The 23136-nt window shown below is 37.1% G+C and overlaps 1 protein-coding gene across 1 annotated transcript; it reads right to left on the bottom strand.

Moving 5' to 3' along the window:
- Window positions 1–3288: 3288 nt before the first annotated feature.
- On the bottom strand, window positions 3289–21342 carry ucn3l (urocortin 3, like). Its single transcript, XM_039762164.1, has 2 exons — window positions 21211–21342; window positions 3289–3741 (listed from the first exon to the last, which is right to left on the bottom strand). Exons 1-2 carry the CDS (start codon window positions 21340–21342, stop codon window positions 3289–3291), a joined length of 585 nt encoding a protein of 194 aa, XP_039618098.1.
- Window positions 21343–23136: the final 1794 nt, after the last annotated feature.

Raw genomic sequence — 23136 nt, 5'->3', positions numbered from 1 at the left:
GTTAACTTGTTTACCTTAAATGTATTTCTGCCCAAAAAGCTCAACAAATATACACTTATTTCTCTTAACAATTATTTGACTAGCAAGTGTTGATACAAATTTAATTGTCTATGGAGACTGTGTTTTTAACAATAAATTACATATTTAAAATTACTTAAGATTTCCATAATAACTATTATTCTTTCTCCTTGAAAATGTTATGATAAATATTTCTCTTTAGTTATTAGAAAGTCAGTTTTAAAATACTATGCATACTATTAACGTACATGGTCTGTCACTAAATTGATGAATTTGATGTTAAAGAGTTTTATTATTAAAAATGGTTACATGTTTGTCTTCTCAGTCTAGTAATCTTTTTGGGAATTGACTTGTTTGTGGCCTGTCGGTACAGTACATCTTTGAATATTTTCAATGAGTCTCATAACTTCATGACAGACCTTGTATATTCCAAATATGAGGAGCAGATTTCAGAGCCGAACAATGTGCAGAGAGTTTCTAACTTGTAAATGATTACCAGAGGAAATATGGCTCCAGGTGGTACAAGACAGCAGATGTCTCATAAAGGGCTGGAGAAAGAACTGAAAGCCTCCAATGGCAGTTACAGTTCCTCTTCATAATATTTTGGAGAGACAGTGTCCTGTAGATGGAAGAAGGCCTTCCACCAAGGACCCTAGCAAAGTTAAACTAAAACCTGGCAATATACATATGAAGATAAGGTTCCTGTATATATACTTTAAAGGGTTAATTTATCTGACAGAAGCATGAAGGGTCGGGGTTTTCTGCTTGTGAGGAAGCCTCTAATATTATCCCAGAATGCTGGAAGGCAGGAATCCTAGCATCCATTAAAACTGTCTGGCATTGTGACAAAAGGTTGAGGCTATGAAGGCAAGAACAGCTTTACTAACTAGTCCAGAAGAAACATCTCATTTCAAGTAGGTGGAATCCTGTTGGTCAAAGCAGAGCCATGGCAGCTTATCAGCTGTCTGTAGGAGGGGTGCTGCAAGATTTTTTTTGTTTTGTTCAGTTTTTCCTTGAATTTTCACCTAATTGTTTGTTTATTGAATATTTTGGAGTATCATTGCTTATTATTCCAGCTTGGAGTGAAAACTAGGTGGAATTTATGCTTCTGCTAAACATAAATGAAAGGTCCACTCAAAACGTGTGTATGCTCTTGGTAAATGGCAGAATCTATATCAAGTTCTTGTCATTTAACACAAATGCACGCAGACCAAGGAGAATAAAATGTTCAAGAAACTGTATATGCTGAGCAAATATTTTACACAATACTCCTGCTTGGAATACAACCCTCTATTAAACATGACTGAGAGGGCATTCAGGCCTGGTAAAACATGTATATTTTACCAATACCTAAAAATTAACAACATCCAGTTATGTTACTGAATCAGCATTAAGCCATGAACACATATCTCTCAGAATTTATGACTGCCACTGGAACCTGAAAAAGAAGCAGAAATGAGCAGTTAATTTCCTTTATTGCAGCTACTCCTTTGAGTGACAAGTTGTCTTGTAGAGCCCAAGACAAGTTCACTGGGCGGAGGTTTTCCCAAATTAATAACAGTTTCAAAATGGACCAATGTGTGCACTAACAAACTCTTAAAGGCATGGTTCTGTTTCAAGGTGTGCAATTCTGACACAAATAAACACACGTCAGGTTATCTTGTATACTATTAAATAATCATTCACTCTAATATCTAAGTAATGCAAAAAGTGACTAAGCATGTTATTATTGAAATTTATCATTGGCAGCATCACTGGGCAAAATACAAAATTATCTTTATCTCTGTACATTTCATTCGCAATTAATAAACAACTCATCCTAACTGAGTAGAAAAATAACTCGCTGTATTTGAAATTAAAACATTTCCATTTCTTGCATACTTATTGCTATATCTATTACAACATTTATTTCACTAAACAATACACAGCTTACATTTTTAACATTCAGAAATGAAATCTGAGCCAACGATTGTAAACTGTTTCAGAGCATGGCACAGAAATATTAGTCCAAAAGAAATGGCACCTCAACAATTACGTTTCAACAAAATGGAAGTAGCTTATGTACAGCTCACACTCAGAAAGTAAATCCACATAAGTGACTTGTACAACAAATTTCAAGTACATTTATAAAGAAAATTTAACAATAGGTAATAGAACAGTTTTAAAAAATACTATTTTGCAATTACAGGATTTCAAAAATAGTATTTTCCCTACATATGAGGCTTCTTACGAGACTAGCCATTGAATCTTGTTGACATTTATTTGCAATTTTACATACTAGCAGCATTTCTAATTCCTGCACTCAAGATAAGTCATTTCAGCATGTGACATTCCCATTCTTTTATGATCAAGAGGGAAATATACATTCGCTAAAATAATGGAAAATTGCTGTATGGTTTTATATTGTATTCAACAGGCAAACCTGATTAAATAATACAATGTTTGCAACTATAACAAGCATTATCCTTGTTATGTAACCATTCTATCTCTCATTCATTTTTTGAATTGTATTTTTCTCTCCCCCATAGACAGCCAAATCACAAGCCTTGAGTCACTGCAAGCAGAGTTACCCGTTTATTGGACTTAATGGTTAATTTATATATATATATATATATATATATATATATATATATATATATATATATATATATATATATATATATATATATATATATATATATATATACAGTATATATTATCTTTGAATAATAACCTGATGGAAAATAATCGTAATTCCTTTTGGACAAAAGCTTACATGTGCAAATGGAAACATACTGGAATCCAAGAACTGCAATTAAATGCTGACACAAAGTTGTGACATTCCCTTTAAGCAAGGTGTGCAGGTGCATCTTTGGTTTGTGGGGCAAATATTTGAATAAAACCAAATATTATATGCTTATTAAACACATGAACTGTTTTACTGGGTAAGGTTTTTTTTGTCATTTTTAACTTTTTTTGTTGTACTAAAAGGGAGGCTTTATTCATGTTTTGTAATTTTATTTTTCAAATCCACTCCTAAATGGAAATGCTCTTATCAGTTCAATTTCATAGATCATTGTTCTTCTTAAGCATTTCCAACTTTCATGTGGGGTCACTACTAATAATGGATAATAGAAGAGTGTTTATCTTTCTATGCCATGCTACAAATAAAAATAGTCTTAAAAACATGACAAAATACAATTTGTTCCAAGTATTCCCCTAGACAACTCCCACCCCATTCCCCAAAGATGCACCTAAGCAGATTACACACCTTCAGTTCAGTAATTCTATTTACTTTCTTCGGCCTATCTGAGCCATCAGACGAGCATTTGCAGCTGCCTTTGCTCGCATGTTTTTAGCTTTAGCAATATTAAAAAGAATGTTCATGATATTAGTTGGCACATCTAGGGACAAAGTGAATTTGGTTCGGCGGTCACTTTTAGCACTGTTTTGATACATCTTTCCCTTCAGTTGTGTTTGGGTGAGGTATTTATAACGAGAAGCTGGAAACGTCCTTTTTTCTCTCTCCTCCACTGAAGAAACTCCCTCTTTTGGAAAGTAGATTAAGTTTCCTCTGCTTGGAGCTGAGCCATCCAATAGATCACCTTTCTTTGCCTCTGAGAGTATTTCATTGTTGCAGAGGAAGCTTGACTCACTTCTGTATAGTTTGAATGTGACGCTGGTTCTTGTGACACACACTATTGTAAACAGCAGAAAGGCTTTTGCATAAACCTTCATGTTGTCCTAGTATAAAAAATAAAAAAATGATTACTGCATTGATCATTACATTATAATGAGTATAAAACAATTTCTTCAATTGGACAAAAAAAAAATCTTTGAAGACTCCCTTCCACCTTTATTATTTATTAAAATCCTGTCATTTTACTTTAACTTTGAAAAATAGCCTAAATCAGCAGCAAAATATAGACTAATCTATTCCTTGCACAGTTTGAAAAAAGATTACACCAGCCACAATTCTAAAATGCCCAGTAGTGCTTTTATTGATGTGTGTTTTTCCGAAAACAAAAAAATAAGAACTAAGTTTAAGCACCACAGTGGAAAAATAGATGAACTTATCTTGTTCAGTATTTCCTTTACGTGAAATGGTTTTTTCCACTTGTCCATTAGTATTTCCCAGTGAGACTCCATTCATACACACTTGACACCTTATTCTGCTCAGCATGCTATTTATGCCAGGTTAGGTGTGGGGATTGTCTTTTGTTTGAGGTTTCAGAAGAGATTTCATAATAAGCGTCATGGCAGGTTTTAAACCCCCCTGAGATATTCTGATGCAAACATTAACGCAGCAGATTAAAGCAGTTAAGAACACAGCCAGTCTACAAAAATCTGTTTTTACCTTAAGAGAATGAACGCTTAATTCTCTGAAAAAATATGACGGTGAAAAAATAAAATTCTATTAAATACTGTGTATTTAGTGCTCTTTCATTTTAATCCATAGTACATCATAAGAAACTGTCCAGTGCTCCTGTCAAAAATTATCAATGAAATGCTTCGGCGACGAGTAAAGAAACAGTAAGTCTATTGATTAAACTTTAACCACTTTTATAAAGACACATTAAGTAAAAAAATAAGTTTGTGAGAAATCACAAAACTGGACATTTAGTTTGATGTTGTTAAAGCATGCAATAGATCATTTCAAATTTAGCTTCAACTTCTAATATCAAGATGTTTTTCTATAAAGGCACAATAGAAGGTCAGGTGAAATGAAAAGACTGTAATTCTGTCTTTTAAATTAAGCCACAAAAAAGCCCTAATTTTTTTTATTGTAGCTTCCATTTTCGCACTGCTATTTATTGTGAAATCAAATATTTAAATGGATGAATGAATGAGCAGTTAATGTATAAGCATGAGTTATTTACCAATCCATATACTGTAAGTGTTAGCAAGAAATAACTTGGAGTCACTGCGGCTGTTCAGCACCGAAGTTGTGAACAGCTACTCCGCTACTGAGAAAACCACACCATATAATAGTCGAGGTGTCCAAAGATAAAAAGACTGAAAAAAATAATGGCTGAATAATTGTACTTAAAGAATAATACACAAATGATAAATATAAACATTTGAAAATTGCCTTAAACTCCTTTGAGTATTTCAATAGTTATAATGCTTTTCTTTGGTAATAAACAAAAACTTGCCTGTTAGCAACAAACAACTTATTCCTCTACATTTTGCTGTTAGTTTTTAATTAACAGTGTAGCACAATAGTGACTGATAACTAAGCTCCTGGGGTCCGATTTTTAACTAAAATTGCGAACTGATTATTATTTTTTAATTGTGAATTCAAATCAGTTACATTAGATATTATAGTCCAATATATTTAATTATTTTATCGTTTTGCCCCCGACTCCGCGTGAGAAATTAGGGGAGTGGCTTTCTGTCAGATATGCTACAGGTCACTTGAAAGGAGAGCAAGTCAGAAGTCTCAATACAAACTGGAAGGGAGTCTCAAATACGAAGCAGCGAACCCGAACATATAATGTGAGCTTTCTTTCGAAGCATGTATCAAGACTGACACTACAGGTATATGACCTGGCAGCAGGAAACAACTTAAAACTATTGTATTTCATATCAGTTTAGTGTCGTATTCTAAGGGTAGAGCTCACTTCTGAATTGGAATCTATCTATCTATCTATCTATCTATCTATCTATCTATCTATCTATCTATCTATCTATCTATCTATCTATCTATCTATCTATCCGTCTGTCTGTATGCCCGTGTTTTGCCCTTCGACTTGAAATACTCAATAACTAAATAATCACATTTAGATTGTCGCCCCAGGTCGAGTCCCATCTTTCAGTGCTGTGTGTACTTTGATATTCTAATAATAATATTTTTTTTCCATATAGTGTCTGTAAGACATAAAATAAGTATACTACTTGCTGTGTAGTTTTCACTTGATTTTGTAGGGTTTTGTTATTTTTTTAATCACCGAAAGAAAATGTTTTGAAAAATTTGCTTTTCCCCAAACTGACAGAAGAGTTCATAAAAGCAAAAGCAGATGGAATACATTCTCATTTTTCTATTTATTGGTTATAGCACTGTCATGCAGTAAAACAAGAAAAACAGCATGCATTAAAAGCAATAGTCTTACCTCTTTGAGTTTGAGAGATCAGTGAAACTTTCGAATTTCAGCCTTGACTAGACGGGAAAACCCGCCTTCGTGTTTACAATCCCCTTCTTCTGGAGTTCGTAGGCTGCTCTGTGTTAAAACCGTTCCCTCAGTGCTGTTGATATAAAGTCCTTGATCACGAGATTAAATCGTAGTTCCAGACGAAAGACTTTCATTTAGAAATGATTTCATTAAAATTCAATCATATGTGCCGTGCAACGTCACAGCTTTGACATTTATTCGTTTCTCTGGTTGCAAAGACGCAGTACAGCTTCAAGTTAAGCGCAAGAAAGCTGTCGATGCATTGCTAGCAAGACTCATTGCTATCTTAAAGCATTTCGATTATTCCTTTGACGCGCACCGAAGACTCGTCTGATGTTATGTTGCAAGTGAACACCAAACTACAATGTCAGCTTAAATGGTTTCAAACGAACTGTATAATTATTAGCAGCAGCTTATTATTAACCAAGGAAGGCGGTACTGGGCGAAAAGAAGATCGCAGTACTAATAAGCTGACCATGAACAGAAATGCTCTTTGCAATTAATGTTATTATTTTTAGTAGTAGCCTAATAGTATTTTTGTTCTAAAGATGGACTACAGAATGCCCCAGAATAAATGTCATGGTTCCTTAACCATATCGTTTTAAAAGTCCCACATTAACAAATGATTAAACCGATGATGCACTTGTTATATAATAAGAATAATTATAATAAAATAGATGCATATTTAGATTGATTTATACATGTAACATACACATATTGAGTATTATTTAATAATCCCAGGGACATTAAAACTTCAAGCCATTTTATATTTGGATAATTAATTTCAAGAAATTAAACTAATATCAGAATAATGCTAACTTTGTTTAAATGTACTGTACTTGAGTATTGCGTACAGAATAAAAGAAAATTCATTATCATTTAATTTCCAACACAATACACGACTGTATTAGGAGTTCAATGATGTCTCTTCATTAAAAAAATATATAAACCCCCAGAAAAATGTTAAGTGGTACCCGAAAAAAGTAACGTTTTAAAATAACACAGGGAAAATAACACAAAGTTATCAGTTATTTTAAAATTCCTAGACACAAATAAGAATGATTTCTAAGGTATGCATGTTTGTGCACCTATTTCATATATAATTATTATACTGTACAATGTGATCAGCTCTTGTCTGTTCTTTGAGCAGGCAGTTTGCATTTTACAAGTGTTAGGCAGTGATGGCAGAATGGATGCTTTTCAAGCGGTGAAGTTTGCAGGTTGTACATCCTGTCAACACTTCACAATATGCTGCATAATAGTAGTCATTTAATTGTTAATGTTAAATAGTAAAAGTTACAATGCATTAATAACTGAGCTGATGTCAGTCAGTCATCAGGCATTTTCTAACCTGCTTAGTCGTGAACAGGGTCAGCTGGAGCCCATGCCAACTAGCATAGGGCACAAGGCAGGAACAAACCCTGGCTAGGATGCCACTCCATCACAGGGCACACACACATACCCAAACAACAACACTAGGGTCATTTTTAATTTGAATGAATTCACTTAACCTGCATGTCTTTGGACTGTGGTAGGAAACCGGAGCACCCGGAAGTACAAATTATTAATACCTGTGAGTATAATAGAGGACAGCATTATATTGTGAACTTTGAACATCTTTGTTATTTAAAATGGCATGGAGAGTTGATAGCAAGATGTCTGCCTGCTACATTAAGCTGTAATACTGGAAATCACTTCAAGAATAGAGACTTAGTAGAATACTTCATTTGGAAAAGAGACCTTTCTAATGAAGGGATAATTTATGAAAACAATAAGTACAGTTAGAAATGATAAGGTTGAATGTTGCCATTAATTCTTAGATCATTTTCATTACTTGTCATTTTAATACCTACATATTTAACTGGTAATGATCAGTTTAAGTAGCATATGATAATCAATGGCCTGATATTTAAATGGAATTTGAATATCAGTAAGATGGAACAATGCCAAGAGTCCTGGGGTAATGCTATTCCTTCTTGCCATATCTTTAATGGAGCTGCTACTGGTATCAAGTGTTTCAAAGTCATTTACAGAGAATAGATTTGATTAAATATTCTATAGTATATGTGGTAATGAACATGAGTGGAACCCTTCAAGAATAAAAGTTCAGTATGTGTGTGACCCTAATCCACAAATACAACTTGAACATGAATCCAGTCCATCCTAGATTACTGAAATTCAACTTTGTGTAGTCTTTGTGTTTGAAGTGAAAACCAATTACAGTTCAAAATGCAAAATTCAAACACAGACCAATCTTAATTGAAACGCCATCTCTCAGCTAGCTTAGCTTTCATTGCAATATTGCAATATTTTCAAATCTGTCCTGGTGACTTACTAAGATGATAATTTCAACATGCCAGATTTCATATCATCCATTGCATACTCATACCAAGCAGACAACCACAAATATCCTTTGACACTGGCCATCTAACGATCCAAAACATTTTTCATCTTGTACTTAAATCTAAATGCATCATGGCATCTGCTCTCAGAAACTCCTCCAAGGTATCTTGACTGATTCAAATCTAGCTTAAAAATTCCTCTTCGTTATTGCATTTGAATTTACCTGTACCTGCACCTGTAAATGTACCATTTAATGTGAAACTTTTGAAGCAATTACACTGATCATAGTTTTGCTGAATTGTCTTTTCATACTGCTGATCTACTTTCCTATCCAATCCTACATTTTTACTTGCATGAACTTAAGTTCATATTATTATATAACATTCTCAAACCAACTCAACCCAAAACAAGTGTAGGTGCCAAGGTGGATGGACTGGCATCCAGACCAGGAAGGAGGAGGGTGGTTCCTTACCTGGATTGGATGCCATAAAGGAAGGACCTGAATGGGTAGGCTTCCTGGATGGATTGGTTGTGGTTATCTTTCCTGCCTGGGAAGATATAATGGAATGAAAGGGAAAAACTGTCACTTGGGGCCAGTATGCCAGATGGCAGTATCCTTTGGGCAAAGCTCTCATTAGTACACCCACAGGGCATCATAGCAGGTGTACTTCTGATGGACAGTCCTGTAGGGGAACATGGGTGCTTCCAGAGGGAGCTTTAGGGCGGGGACTAACACACTTTAAGGAAGTGTTTCCAGGATGTTTTTGTTTGGCACCAGAAGTACTCCTATGTCTGACATAAAAGAAGTCACTTGACCTTCTCCCAGTGAGTTGGAGTTGGGAGTTGAGAATAAGGCTTGCCTGGAGGAGAGTAGAGGAGAATCATTATTAGAATCATGCTTGTGAATATTTGTTTTGGAGAAAGAACCTGCAAAAGGTATGTTATTCAATACAATTCACATTATTTGAGCCTTTTCTGTGTACATGCACTTGTGTCTGGAATTTGGAACTCAGGGGTGCCCCCTTTTTGGTCACACGGGGTTAGATTATGGCAAGTCAGAGCCCAGCCTAATATTATTAGGTCAGAACTAAACCTTGGATGGAGAGGCAATCCATTAGAGAACCTACACCTATATACATTCACACTGTGCCAGGTTAGAATTACCAATCAACAAAAAGGCATGTTTTTTGTGATTTGGGTACCCAAAAGGAACAAAGTTGAGGAGAATGTGCAAATTCAACACAGGGCTTTAGCCAACCTTTTGGTTTGGGGCATCTTTTTTACAGAATGGAGACCTCTGCATTAAAAAATTGGTACAGGTTAGTTTAAAGAATCTTGCACAAAAGAGACTAACATGTAGATATTTATATAACTGACCACACTTACAGTATACATATATATGCGAAAGGTGAAAATCTGTGAAGTAAAAACCATATGTTCATATTGTTATTTTTATATATTTTAAACCCTTATAAACTCTCCCATGCTCTTATAAACATTTCCTGCACAGTTATACAGCATAAACCCTTTGTATTCTCTTAGATATTAGGTAAGATTCGTTGAAATTATGTATGTAAACACACTGTTTATATACAGTAAAACTTAAATATTATTTTAAAGATATCAAGCGTCATTGATATCACATATGTTACAGCCATTATGACAGACAGATCGTTTTGGAGCCATAACTAAGGGCTTGACTATGCACAAAGATAAACACAAAAGAGCACAAAAGTTAACTCTTCACACAGCGAAACATGTTGATGCTGAATGAGCAAGACGAGACTTCCTGGTTAACGCAGCGCAATCGAATTCGGTGCTCCATCACTGAGCCAATTAGCACACAGGAACTTAACTGTGTGCTCTGATTGGGTAGCTTCTCAGCCATCCGCCAGTAGCATCCCTTGTATGAAATCAACTGGGCAAACCAACTGAGGAAGCATGTACCAGAAGTAAAAACCCCATTGTCCACAGAAACCCTGCGAAGCAGCGGAAAAACCGCGTTATATATTTAGATATGCTTATATATAAAATCCGCGATAGAGTGAAGCCATGAAAGTCGAAGCGCGATATAGCGAGGGATTAGTGTATATACTTTTATTAAATTTACATATATTGTACAGTTAAAATAAACACTAGACTGGACTGCTGCCAATTTACATTTAGTTGAAAAGAACAATCATTTACAAATCAAATAAAAAACAACCATAGGAGTCAAAAGATTCTGTAGCATCATCCCTGGCCAAGATAGAAGAGAAGGTAAGAGAAGGACTGTCTCTGGGGGATGTTTATTCTTCCCAGTCGCTGCTAGATGGCAGCAGCCCTCGATATCTGCACCCCTTTGGGAACCAGCAGGGAATGCCAGGATCACAGCCCTGCCAAGGACCATGGATGCTGCGGGGAGATGTACTCTCGGTTATGTGAGACTTTCATTGACATGAACTTGTACTCCCAGGTCCTCATTAAAAGGGACCACACTGCCTTGCTGGGCCGGTTCCAGACAGGCATATATGAGGGGGCAGACAGAAATGTGAAGGGGGCACATGGTGACGACGGAGGCGGGAAAGGGGTGGGGGTGCTCTGGATAACTGTTTTTGTCATGTAATTGGATTTGACTTTGTCAGGCCTCTACCCTAAGACTGGTCCAACTTGGGTGTCCCACCTGAAGGCTAAGCTTCTGCTGGTGTAGCTCTTAGGGTCACTGAGGCACGCAAACCCCCTGACCACAATAAGGTGGCAATCCCTCAGGAGGAAAACTGAAAAATAAAACAACAAAAATAAAATAAAATATTCCTCATCAAATTATAACAACTAAAAACATGACATTTACCTTAATTTTATGGCCTATATCAAATATATTTGAAGCCAACAATAACACTTCTCAATACTAACAAAACTAAAAAGGGTAGGCCAAGTTATAAAAAAAATCAATTCACCAAGTCTTGAAAAATAAAATAAAGAATAAAATAAAATATCCATCCAGATCTTTACAACCAACAACATAAAAATTATCTTAATTGGATGGCCTAATTCTCAAATAAATTTGCAAAATAAAGTAAGAATAAAATAAGACCTCTCAATATAGCCAATATTTACAAAACTAAAAAGGTTTGGCAATTTATGCAACTCAGGAAAGGCTTTCTTGTACTCCTGCAGGAGTTTACACACAGTGGACTGGTCTGTTTCCTTTGAACATTTTTTGAGCAGCAATCTGTTTTGCCACAAGAACTTCAATTTTCAGACTTACAACATCTGCTACAGTGCCAGCCATCACAGCCAGAGGGTGCAACAGGATGGGATCTAGAAATGCACTAGATTTGGGTGCAAGACTATATGTGGCTCTCATCAGGTCAATATTCTTGTGTGAAAATTTTGTTTCCATTTCTTATATGGCCCTGTCAAGGATTTTGAGCAAGGATCTTTTCAGAGACTGATGGTGGGAAATGGTAGGGTCACCAGAGTCTGTATGGCCCAAAGTTGAGAGCACAACACTTTGACCCAGGTGTTTGCTCATTGTTCTCCTTCTCTTTGTTGGATGTGACTCCTCCTCAGCAGGAGATGACACTCCCCAACAGTCATCCTCACGGATGTTTTTTAAGGAGTCCCGTGCTGCACTAACAACCTCAGAAGCACTGCACAGATCAACTGACTGAGACCGTAGAATAGCATTTGCTGGTTTCAAGACACCAAGCACCCACACTAGGAACTTTCCAATCTCAAAGAAGTGATGCCTCTTAATTTGGCATAGCAGGCCTGATTCCTCGGTGCACAGGTCAATTGCAGCATCGTCATCCTCTGTCATCTCAGATAGGATACTAAGGATTTGTTCTTGATTGTCCACAGTGATTGTCTCACCTCATAGTGACTTGTCCATCTGATCTCAAGCAGCCTTTTTAGACAAGGTGCATCATGTTTATTGAGCACATAGTGGTGGTGAAAAAAGTTGTAGAGTGAACTAGATAGGCTAAAAAATCTTTTTGCACACGACTCACTCTGCATGGCATGCAGAACCACTAAGTGCAGTTGGTGGTTGTAGCAGTGGATGTATGGGACATATCTGTCAAGCCTCTTTTGGAGCAGAGCTTGTACCCCACCTCTAACCCCATCATAACACTGGTTAAGTATACTGTCAGCACTGTAGCCAGCAACACAAAGGTGTAACAGTATCTCAGAGGTGATGTACTCTGCATCAAGTTGTTGCAAGTCGAGCAACCCAATAAGATGCTCCTCTGGCATGGAATTTCTGACAAACCGTATTATCACAGACATATTTTCCACATTGCACCTATCCCTGGTCCCATCACTTTTCAGGCAAAACCCTGCAGAATCAGCACTTTCATATTTTTTCCTGACCTTTCCAAGCACCATGTCAGCCAGTGTTTGGATAATTTCATTTTGGATATCCTTAGATGTGTATTTTGCATTTTATGGGACACCCTTAGCAATGCTTGCTAGCTTCTTATCCTTCTCTAAGGTATATTCCATCAGTTTTAGAAAAATACCTGAAGCAATGTCATCATCATTACCCACTGCATCATGTCTCAAGGTTTCTGCAGTCCCATGGAGCCCCAACTCATTTACACAGAGAAACCTTATAGCACTACCAATACTCTTGACATAATAATGTTTTTTTTCAAGTTGTGTTTTACCAACCAACATTGAATCCACAGTCTCCCCCGTGGCCTCTCTGCTTTTATGCTCAGTCCAGATGGTTGAAGCATGCACATGTTTGTGGCTGGACACATGCCTCTGTAGCCCCTTGTCTCGATCAAGTGCTGCTTTCCAGTTGTTAAAACCAGCTAAGGTAAAAAACTACATCCCTCTCATTAACAGTGCTGCCATATTTCCGACATGGGAAACAGAAGCATGCGTCCCACACAACAGAGTACTCCAGCCATGGTCGTGTGCGGTACCAGGCAGGATTGAATGATCTTAATGTTGTACCACCAAATGCACGTTTGGGGTAACTACCCAGTATTGGCTGGGATGGTGTATTACCATTTAACTCACTGGGTAGCTGAGCAGGTTGCTTTGGGGCAGCAATTGTTGGCAGAGGTACAGGAGAAGCAGTGCCTGTTGATGCCACAGGAGTAAATATACGAGTTGCTGTCTCTGATCATTGCTACTGCTATTGGTACAGGCAGGGGCAGCGTCACACTTTTTTAAAGCTTGGGAAAAGGATGCATCTCACAGCATTAACTTTCCCTTTGTGAACAAGAGGTGAAACCTGTCATCTCATTTGTGCCTTTTCCAGTGGATTTTTCAGCTACTGTAGTAAATCTTGTCCATATTCAGTTTGTGGGTAATCTATTATTTTCTCTCTCAGCTTCTAAAAGTTTGATTTAAGGGGGCAGGATGTTTGTTTAAGGGGGCATTGCCCCCCCTTGCCCCAGCGTAGAGCCGGCCCCGCTGCCTTGTATAGGCAAGTTGGAGCTGGGAGAAAGAACTTGACTGGAGGAGAGCAGTGCGGTGGAAAGAGGAGAGGTGAGTTGGAGGAGAGATAACTGTGTTTTGTGCTTCATTTGTGAGGTATTGTGGAATTAAACACTACTTATTTGAACCCAGGACAGTCTTGGTGTGTTCGTGCTGGGGTTTGGGGCTCTCTGGCACCCCATAGCCTTCACAACTCTGTTTTACAAAACACTGTATATACTGTACATTCATTTTTATATATACAAGTTTGCACCAATACATCTCTGTCCAAAAATGGATAGCTTTTTGAATTTCCTGCATATTCAGAACACACTTTAACTAAACGTAATATAAAGTTACATTTTTGGAATCATTTGAACTTGGGGCAGTTCACTTGAGTGCAATATTGCTCATTTAAGTAAGTCTTTAATTCAAAATAAAAGTACAAATAACATAGTTTGCACATTTTCATTTTTATTAAGCTTTTCATTATGCTTTTTAACATTTGACCGTTTAGTTTCCATTTTAACCTGGTGAGAAACTGAAAAAAATTGTTTCTCAATCATAACTCGTGTATTTGAGGTTTTGGTATGTACAATTATACTTAAACAATAATTTACATTTTTAAGGTATAGGCTGAAAATCATCAAACGTAATGTTGCCAGACAAAATGGTAGGTAGCTAACCAATCTAAAATTTAAATAGCTGACTAGCTACATGACTTTTTTATCAAGACTAAATTAAAGCTTTTTTTTTAGTGAAAAGTTTTAATGTTTTGAGAGAGAGAAACACAATTTTTCTGTCTTTATTTCTCTTGTTCTCTTTGCCCATTTCTATTTATACACCATCTTTCCACCTGAATGAAAGCAAAGGTCAGTGTGAAAAAGTAACTCAAGAAAGGCATTGACGGCATGATTTTATCATTGAATAAGGAATGGGCTATACCATTTCTCATCTAATCTTAGTTCTGTGTACTTCCTCCACATTCTTGGTGCAGTCTGTCTGGGAATGTGAGCATGAACCTAGCTTCTCTTGTCACCATGTTCATATCTAAGGGCACAAAATCCATGACATCTGATCCATGACACAGTAGTAGTATGCCACTGTGCTACCAGTGCTCCCCACTTATAACTGTAAATTTATTTCTTATTTTATATCATGTACTGTGAGGGACGGCTGGGACCCATGCCTGGCCGGGACACCCCTGCTGCATATGTTCTGGGGGAGCCACCATGGGCAGCTCAATACCTCCCCCAGGACGCTTGGTGGCAGCCTCCCTGGCCAACGTTGATTCCCAAGTCTCCTGCGTGGCTCCATGGGTCATGGAGTCCTCCACAGCCTGGTTGGGAGCTGGTGTGGCCGCTAGGGGGTGCTGCCAGGACTCAAGAACCTAGCTGGACGAGTCATCAGTCCCACCCGGAGGTGCAATTGGGACCAGGTGGTCAAGCACCTGGAACACTTCTGGGTGGGCTATGTAACGGGCCAGCCTCCACCACTCGGGAGCCAGAATTGGGAGGAAGAGGACGAGGTAACCTGGGAGGAGTGGTCGTGCCAAGGTGAAGAGGGAAAAAGTGTTTTGTGTGGAGTTAAGTGCTTTGGGACTGTGTTGGGCCTGTGGGGCACAGGGAAGGTGTGTCCCACGGCTGAAGAATATAATAAAAAGACTGTGTTAATTTTAAACGTGCATCTGCGTGAATGTTTGCCGGGTCAGGCACTATATAGCGCCTTTTACAGTATTTAAAGATCTTGCATGTGGTATTTTATCTGTTCACTTTAGAAGATATCCTTGCTTGCTTTGGAACAACATAGCACTTGTACAACCAAATAAAGGGTACCACACAAAAAAGATCATCTCCATTGTTACTCTAATATTTTATAGAACCAATACAGCTGTGTGGGACATTTAGCAGGCAATCCACCATGTTAATCAGATTTGTTAGCTACGTCTTCAGGCAGGAGGTGTTTCAGGGCACATATCTTTGAATTGATTGTTAATTTTGTATTCAGATGTAAAAAGTAATTTATGTCCAAGTCTACCCAAAGAGACATACCATATCATAGACCAAACAACAATGCAGAACAATATAAAGAAAAAAATGTGTCAACTTCAAATTTAAATTGGTAGTTTAAAGTCAAAATAATAAATAATCTTCTTCCAGGGTAAATAAAGATTTGTGCAGCCACCTGCTGCCATAATATGGTAAAAAACAACAACAAAAAGATCATAAACTGTTCTTGGGGTTTTAAATTTGAGACTAAATAACATGTGTGAGTACTGGGAACAGTTGGAGCAGCTCAAAAAATCTAGAATCTAGAACAGTCTAAAACAATCTAGACAAGAACAGGCCATTCAGCCCAACAAAATTCTATCCACTTATTTCTTCCAAAAAACATCAAGTCGAGTTTTGAAACTACCTAATGTCTTACTGTCTACCACACTACTTGGTAGCTTATTCCAAGTGTCTATCATTCTTTGTGTAAAGAAAAATTTCCTAATGTTTGTGCGAAATTTACCCTTTCCAACTGTGTCCCCGTGTTCTTGATGAACTCATTTTAAAATAACAGTCTCGATCCACTGTACTAATTCCCTTCATAATTTTAAACCCTTTAGTCATGTCACCTCTTAATCTTCCTTTGCTTAAACTGTATAGGCTCAGATCTTTTAATCTTTCTTCATAAATCAGCCTCTGTAGCCCTGGAATCACCTGGTAAGGGTAAACTCAAACATTTATACTGGACTATGTAATGTCACTTTGGCAATTTTGAAGAAAGCTATAAGATTGACACTGCTTTCTTGATTTTCTTTGCTAAGAGAAGGAGAAATTGTCTGATGAGACCAGCACACCACATTGAGTGGAATTATCAGAAATAATTGTTGGGATTTAAAATAAGAAACAAAAAGTGGGATAATGGCAACTACTTGGTACTGGAGGTCTTCAAGGAAAAAGTGTAGAAGATGAAGAGAAGGAAACCTGACAATCAAAACTGATAAAGCAACATTGAAAACTGTCATGTGTAAATTTTCAAAGACTATTCCAAGGATGATGTTTGTGTGCTGAGATAAGCGGTAGCCTTTTTATAGAAGCTCTCTCTCTCTTTTCTTTTCTTTTATAACTTGGGGAAACTTTCTTGTGTTATTAATTATTAATGTTGAGATTAATGTCTTGTTACTATAAGTGTTTTTAATGGATTTTTACATTGATGATATGCTGCTGTCATCTCTGACCTGAGCTTCGGCTTGTTTCATTTGCATTACGGATGAGCTGTGAACTTGAGAGATGTCACATGGTGAGAGCACTGAGGATCTGAAGACTACCATACATCCACAATATCTGCAAATGTAAGAGACTTTGAGGAATGTAAAGTGAAAAACATTAAATATTCCTGTATACAGCTGGTTGCACTTCAGTCACTACTGCCAAAGAAGAACAACTCATATGAGGATGGCAAGAGTGAAGATCTGGAGCAAGAGTAAATGGAAGGCGGAAATGATTCTAAACTGGTCAGCCTTGATCAATTTTTACTTTCTCTAATTTGTAGTATAGAGAAAGTATAGGAGTCGTGAAAAAATACGACCTTGAGACTTTGATAAATCTTGATGTTTTAGACCTTCCTGAGTCCGAAAATACCATTTATGAAATTATCTCTGTCTGAGTGTAACCACGATAACTCAAAAATGCTTTGACCTAGGTTAATGAGATTTTGTACACCTGCTTTATATCAAAAATAAGGAATCCTATCAACTTTTGGCCCATTGACGGTTGATTTAACTGAATACCTTTGCAAATTTTCATGTAAACTATGGTTATAATTACAGATAGATGATTCATATTTTGTATAGATATTTATAATGATAAAAAGCAAACAGATGTGAAATTTGACAAAAATTACTCAACAATATTAAAAGCTTTATTCAATATAATCCAAATTATTCTAATAACTATTATTAATTTTATTTTAATTTTTACATCATCAATTTAACAATAACATGTAAACATTGAACATGCCATCTAAATATAAAAATGTAATTCGAACAATAAGCTGCTAAGACCCAGTTGTGTTTATGGTAATACATTTAATTTTATGATTTTTTATTTCTGCCATCATTGTTATAATTAAATGTAGCTAAATGCAGTTTTACCTACAGCAATTTATTGCAACAAATATTATATAATACTAACAATTTTTATATGTTTTTAGGAGACTATAACTATACTTATACTTATAAGTATACTTAGCACATAAACTAGGTAATGCATTGTAATCATGAAAAAATTCCACCACCATTTTTGACCTCCCTAAGTGCGAAAATATCATTTTAATATAAAGTTTGATTATAAATAGAGATAAATGACTGTGTATCAATATTATCAATTAATTATGATAAGAAACAAAGACATATGATATTTGAGGAATATTGCACCACTGGAAGTGGTTCTGATGACCTTTTAAACTCTCTCAGTATACAAGAAAGTCAAGGGGAGCACACTTCTAATTTTTAAGGTGATATTTTATTGATCGATGAATTGCACCTGATATGATCAGGTGGATGGGAAAAAGCTGGAGCTGATCTGGAGATTGAAATGAATAAGATATACTAAAAAAGCAAGCATAATACAATGCAAACCGAAACATGTGATTGAGACTTTGAAATTCAGTCTGAAGTTTTCATCGTAACAATTTACAGGAGGCTGCGTCATCCTGTTTATGATTATTTTTAAATTCAGCAACAGAAATGATTCACTCCATTGTGAACACTCTAAAGATGGGTCATTCTGAACACGGTGTGTTTAGCCAGGCAACTCTGAATGCATGTTTCTTTTACGGACACAGCAAGCTGGACCTGCTGTATTTAGGTGTTAATGCCTTTAATGGTACGTGTGGACAGATCTCACCATTTTACTACCACCTACAAACCTGTTATTAATAAGTACAGCTCTTCATTATCTAAGCCAAAAGTTTTTATTTGTGCTTGGGTGATTGTTCTTTGCTTATTATAGTTTATATATATATATATGTACTGTATATACAGTGCAACCGGAAAGTATTCACAGCGCATCACTTTTTCCACATTTTGTTATGTTACAGCCTTATTCCAAAATGGATTAAATTCATTTTTTTCCTTGGAATTCTACACATAACACCCCATAATGACAATGTGAAAAAAGTTTACTTGAGGTTTTTGCAAAATTATTAAAAATAAAAAAACTGAGAAATCACATGTACATAAGTATTCACAGCCTTTGCTCAATACTTTGTCAATGCACCTTTGGCAGCAATTACAGCCTCAAGTCTTTTTGAATATGTTGCCACAAGCTTGGCACACCTATTCTTGCCCAGTTTCGCCCATTCCTCTTTGCAGCACCTCTCAAGCTCCATCAGGTTGGATGGGAAGCGTCGGTGCACAGCCATTTTAAGATCTCTCCAGAGATGTTCAATCGGATTCAAGTCTGGGCTCTGGCTGGGCCACTCAAGGACATTCAGAGAGTTGTCCTGAAGCCACTCCTTTGATATCTTGGCTGTGTGATTAGGATCATTGTCCTGCTGAATGATGAACCGTCGCCCCAGTCTGAGGTCAAGAGCGTTCTGGAGCAGGTTTTCATCCAGGATGTCTGTATATTGCTGCAGTCATCTTTCCCTTTATCCTGACTAGTCTCCCAGTTCCTGCCACTAAAAAACATCCCCACAGTATGATGCTGCCACCACCATGCTTCACTGTAGGGATGGTATTGGCCTGGTGATGAGCGGTGCCTAGTTTCCTCCAAACGTGATGCCTGGCATTCACACCAAAGAGTTCAATCTTTGTCTCATCAGACCAGAGAATTTTGTTTCTCATGGTCTGAGAGTCCTTCAGGTGCCTTTTGGCAAACTCCAGGCGGGCTGCCATGTGCCTTTTACTAAGGAGTGGCTTCCGTCTGGCCACTCTACCATACAGTACCTGATTGGTGTACTGCTGCAGAGATGGTTGTCCTTCTGGAAGGCTCTCCTCTCTACACAGAGGACCTCTGGAGCTCTGACAGAGTGACCATCGGGTTCTCGGTCACCTCCCTGACTAAGGCCCTTCTCCCCCAATCGCTCAGTTTAGATGGCCGGCCAGCTCTAGGAAGAGTCCTGGTGGTTTCGAACTTCTTCCACTTACGGATGATGGAAGCCATTGTGCTCATTGGGACCTTCAAAGCAGCAGAAATTTTTCTGTAACCTTCCCCAGATTTGTGCCTTGAGACAATCCTTTCTAAGAGGTCTACAGACAATTGGTTTTTGCTCTGACATGAACTGTCAACTGTGGGACCCTATATAGACAGGTGTGTGCCTTTCCAAATCATATCCAATCAACTGAATTTACCACAGGTGGACTCCAATTAAGCTGCAGAAACATCTCAAGGATGATCAGGGGAAACAGGATGCACCTGAATTCAGCTTTGAGCTTCATGGCAAAGGCTGTGAATACTTATGTACATGTGATTTCTCAATTTTTTTTATTTTTAATAAATTTGCAAGTAAACTTTTTTCACGTCATTATGGGGTGTTGTGTGTAGAATTCTGAGCAAAAAAATGAATTTAATCCATTTTGGAATAAGGCTGTAACATAACAAAATGTGGAAAAAGTGATGCGCTGTGAATCCTTTCTGGATGCACTGTATATTCATCCATTGCGCTAGATGACCCACAGGCTCTAAACTCCCTTGACCCAGTGCCTTACTAGTTTAACAGAATAGATGAGTATGAATTTCCTTAAACTACACAAGCAAAAAAAAAACAGAATTGTTGCTTATTGTCAGCAATAAACAATGTGATATTCTTAGAAACAAAATTAATCGTCTGGCCCTGCAAATCAAACCAGAGGTCAAGAATTTATGGTGTTACTGATTGTAACCTTAATGTCAGATCGCACATTAATAATACTACCAAGACTGCTTTCTTCCATCTAAGCAACACTACAAGGGTGATCTCTTGCAACATTTAAAGTTGCTGAAAAATTCATACATGCTTTTGTATTTAGCCAACTCAGTTACTACAATGCTCTTCTATCAGGACTACCCAAAAAGGTCATGTATCGGCTACAGCTTGTCCAGAATGTAGCAGCAAGAAATTCAAACAAAAATAAAAAATATATGCATGTATCCCCAATATTAATATCTTTATTTGCTGCCAGTGTCCTTTAGAATTGATTTTAAAATACTTCTGCTTGTATTTAAGGCTTTAAACAATATTGCCCCTCCCTACATAGTGATGTAGATAGTGGAACCAGGGGAGGAGGTGTCGGTCGAGGCGGGTCTGCTGTTACCGTTTGTGCTGCGGCCAACCTGGACTTTGTTTCCTCCAATTCCCGGTTTGTTGCGGCTTGTGCTCTCTGCAGGGACTGGATCTGCGCTGACAGTCCTTGCAACACGGTGTTTAGGTCTTGTCCTTCCGACATTCTCTCGGACAATCTATCCTGCTGGCTATGCCACTGTTAAAGAGATATGAGAGACACACATAAAGGTTTGGGGTTTCCGGCCCCGTATACTGTAAAATTATCCACAGTAATAACACAAAAATCCCGGTCAAAAAATACATAAACAAGCTGTATTCGGATGACATTCAAAGATAGCATTGGAAGAGTATTTATGTAGGCGGGGCCGGAAGTGGAGGAATGCTGGGAAGGAGCCGTGGTGGATGATGGGACTGCTGACGTCATGGGTAACGAACAGAGGAAGGACGGAAGTAGCGTACTGCGGGAAGGAGGTAGACTCATGGCGACGGTGTGTGTTTTTTTCTGTAAGAGAAGAGAGAAAGATTAGTACCCGCCACTCCCTCCTGGCGTATGGCTTTGCGATCATATTAAGGTCCGTCCGTGGTCCCCTACTCGCGCGTGCGTGACAAAATATATATATATATATATATATATATATATATAAATATATATATATATATATATATACAGTATATATATATATAATAATTTATATATATATATATTCATACCATCCGTAGTCTGAGTCTCGATCTGATTGTATGGGTGGTTACCTATCAGGTAATGCATGTGGTTGGAACCACACGCCGTGTCACAGCGAAGAGGGACTTCGTCTCTGACGCTTAAGGGTGAAACATGTGTTGCGTACTCTTTGCATTATTTGACAGTAAACTATGTAATATATATATATATATATATATATGTATATATGTGTACTTTCTTCTTTCCTTGAGCTTCTGTAATGTTGTATTTAACCATGGGGACAAATAAAGTATATCTAATCTAATTTAATATAAGATTTACTGCGTTGTCATGGATGTTACTAAGTGAAGAAATTATTTCCGACTTCCTTTTTTTATCTTACACGCAGAGTTTGAGAACCCTAAATCCAAAGAGGACTGTTTCATTTATGTTAGGTAGAATGCCCAGAGGGGACTGGGCGGTATCATGGTCTGGAATCCCTACAGATTTTATTTTTTCTCCAGCCGTCTGGAGTTTTTGTTTTTCTGTCCCCTGGCCATTGAACCTTACTCTTATTCGATGTTAATGTTGATTTATTTTTTTATAATTATGTCTTTCATTTTTCTATTCTTTAATATGTAAAGCACTTTGAGCTACTGTTTGTATGAAAATGTGCTATATAAATAAATGTTGTTGTTGTTGTTGTTGTAGTTACAGAAGAGATTCAATGGTGGGGTCTGAAAGTGGCAATTTTATGTCCAAAATCATTAGACCACATTGCCATTTCAGTGTAATGAAATAGACAAAAATGTAAGCAAAGCAGGAAGTGACCACTGTAATCAAAATTGTTATTTTATGTTTCACTTGCCTTTAGAGATATTAATTATTTTTTTAATTAATTACTTCAACTGTATTCATATCAGCTTAATCCATTTTAGAAGCACTGGGTAAAAATTATAATACACTTTATTTTCTTTTGTCATATATTTGATTCCCAATATTTTTACTTGACATCAGCTCATCTGACCGCAAAATTTCCAACCACATTGAAATGACAGACCCCTTATCATAAAGTGTCACTAACGTAAAACCAAAAGGACGTAGGAGGTATTAAATACACTGACTCAGTTCCTAGATTCACTATATTCTTCTTGTTAGTTTAATTAAGCTCTTTAAAAAGCAATTTCCTAAAGTAGTTAGACACTACTGTGAATCAGTGTTACCTTTAAAAATAAAGAACGGAATTTCTTTCTTTCCTCTTCATCTGTCAGATAACACCAAGGATACAGCATTAAC

This window comes from Polypterus senegalus, chromosome 8, assembly GCF_016835505.1.
Source record: "Polypterus senegalus isolate Bchr_013 chromosome 8, ASM1683550v1, whole genome shotgun sequence".
NCBI lineage: Eukaryota > Metazoa > Chordata > Cladistia > Polypteriformes > Polypteridae > Polypterus > Polypterus senegalus.
This window is presented reverse-complemented; position numbering and strand designations above follow the sequence as displayed.

Coding starts and splice junctions, on each gene's coding strand:
- ucn3l (XM_039762164.1), bottom strand. CDS start 21,342: ATGTCGGAAGGACAAGACCTAAACACCGTGTTGCAAGGACTGTCAGCG. Junction 3,742..21,210: donor GGTTGGCCGCAGCACAAACG/GTAACAGCAGAC, acceptor TTTTTATACTAG/GACAACATGAAGGTTTATGC.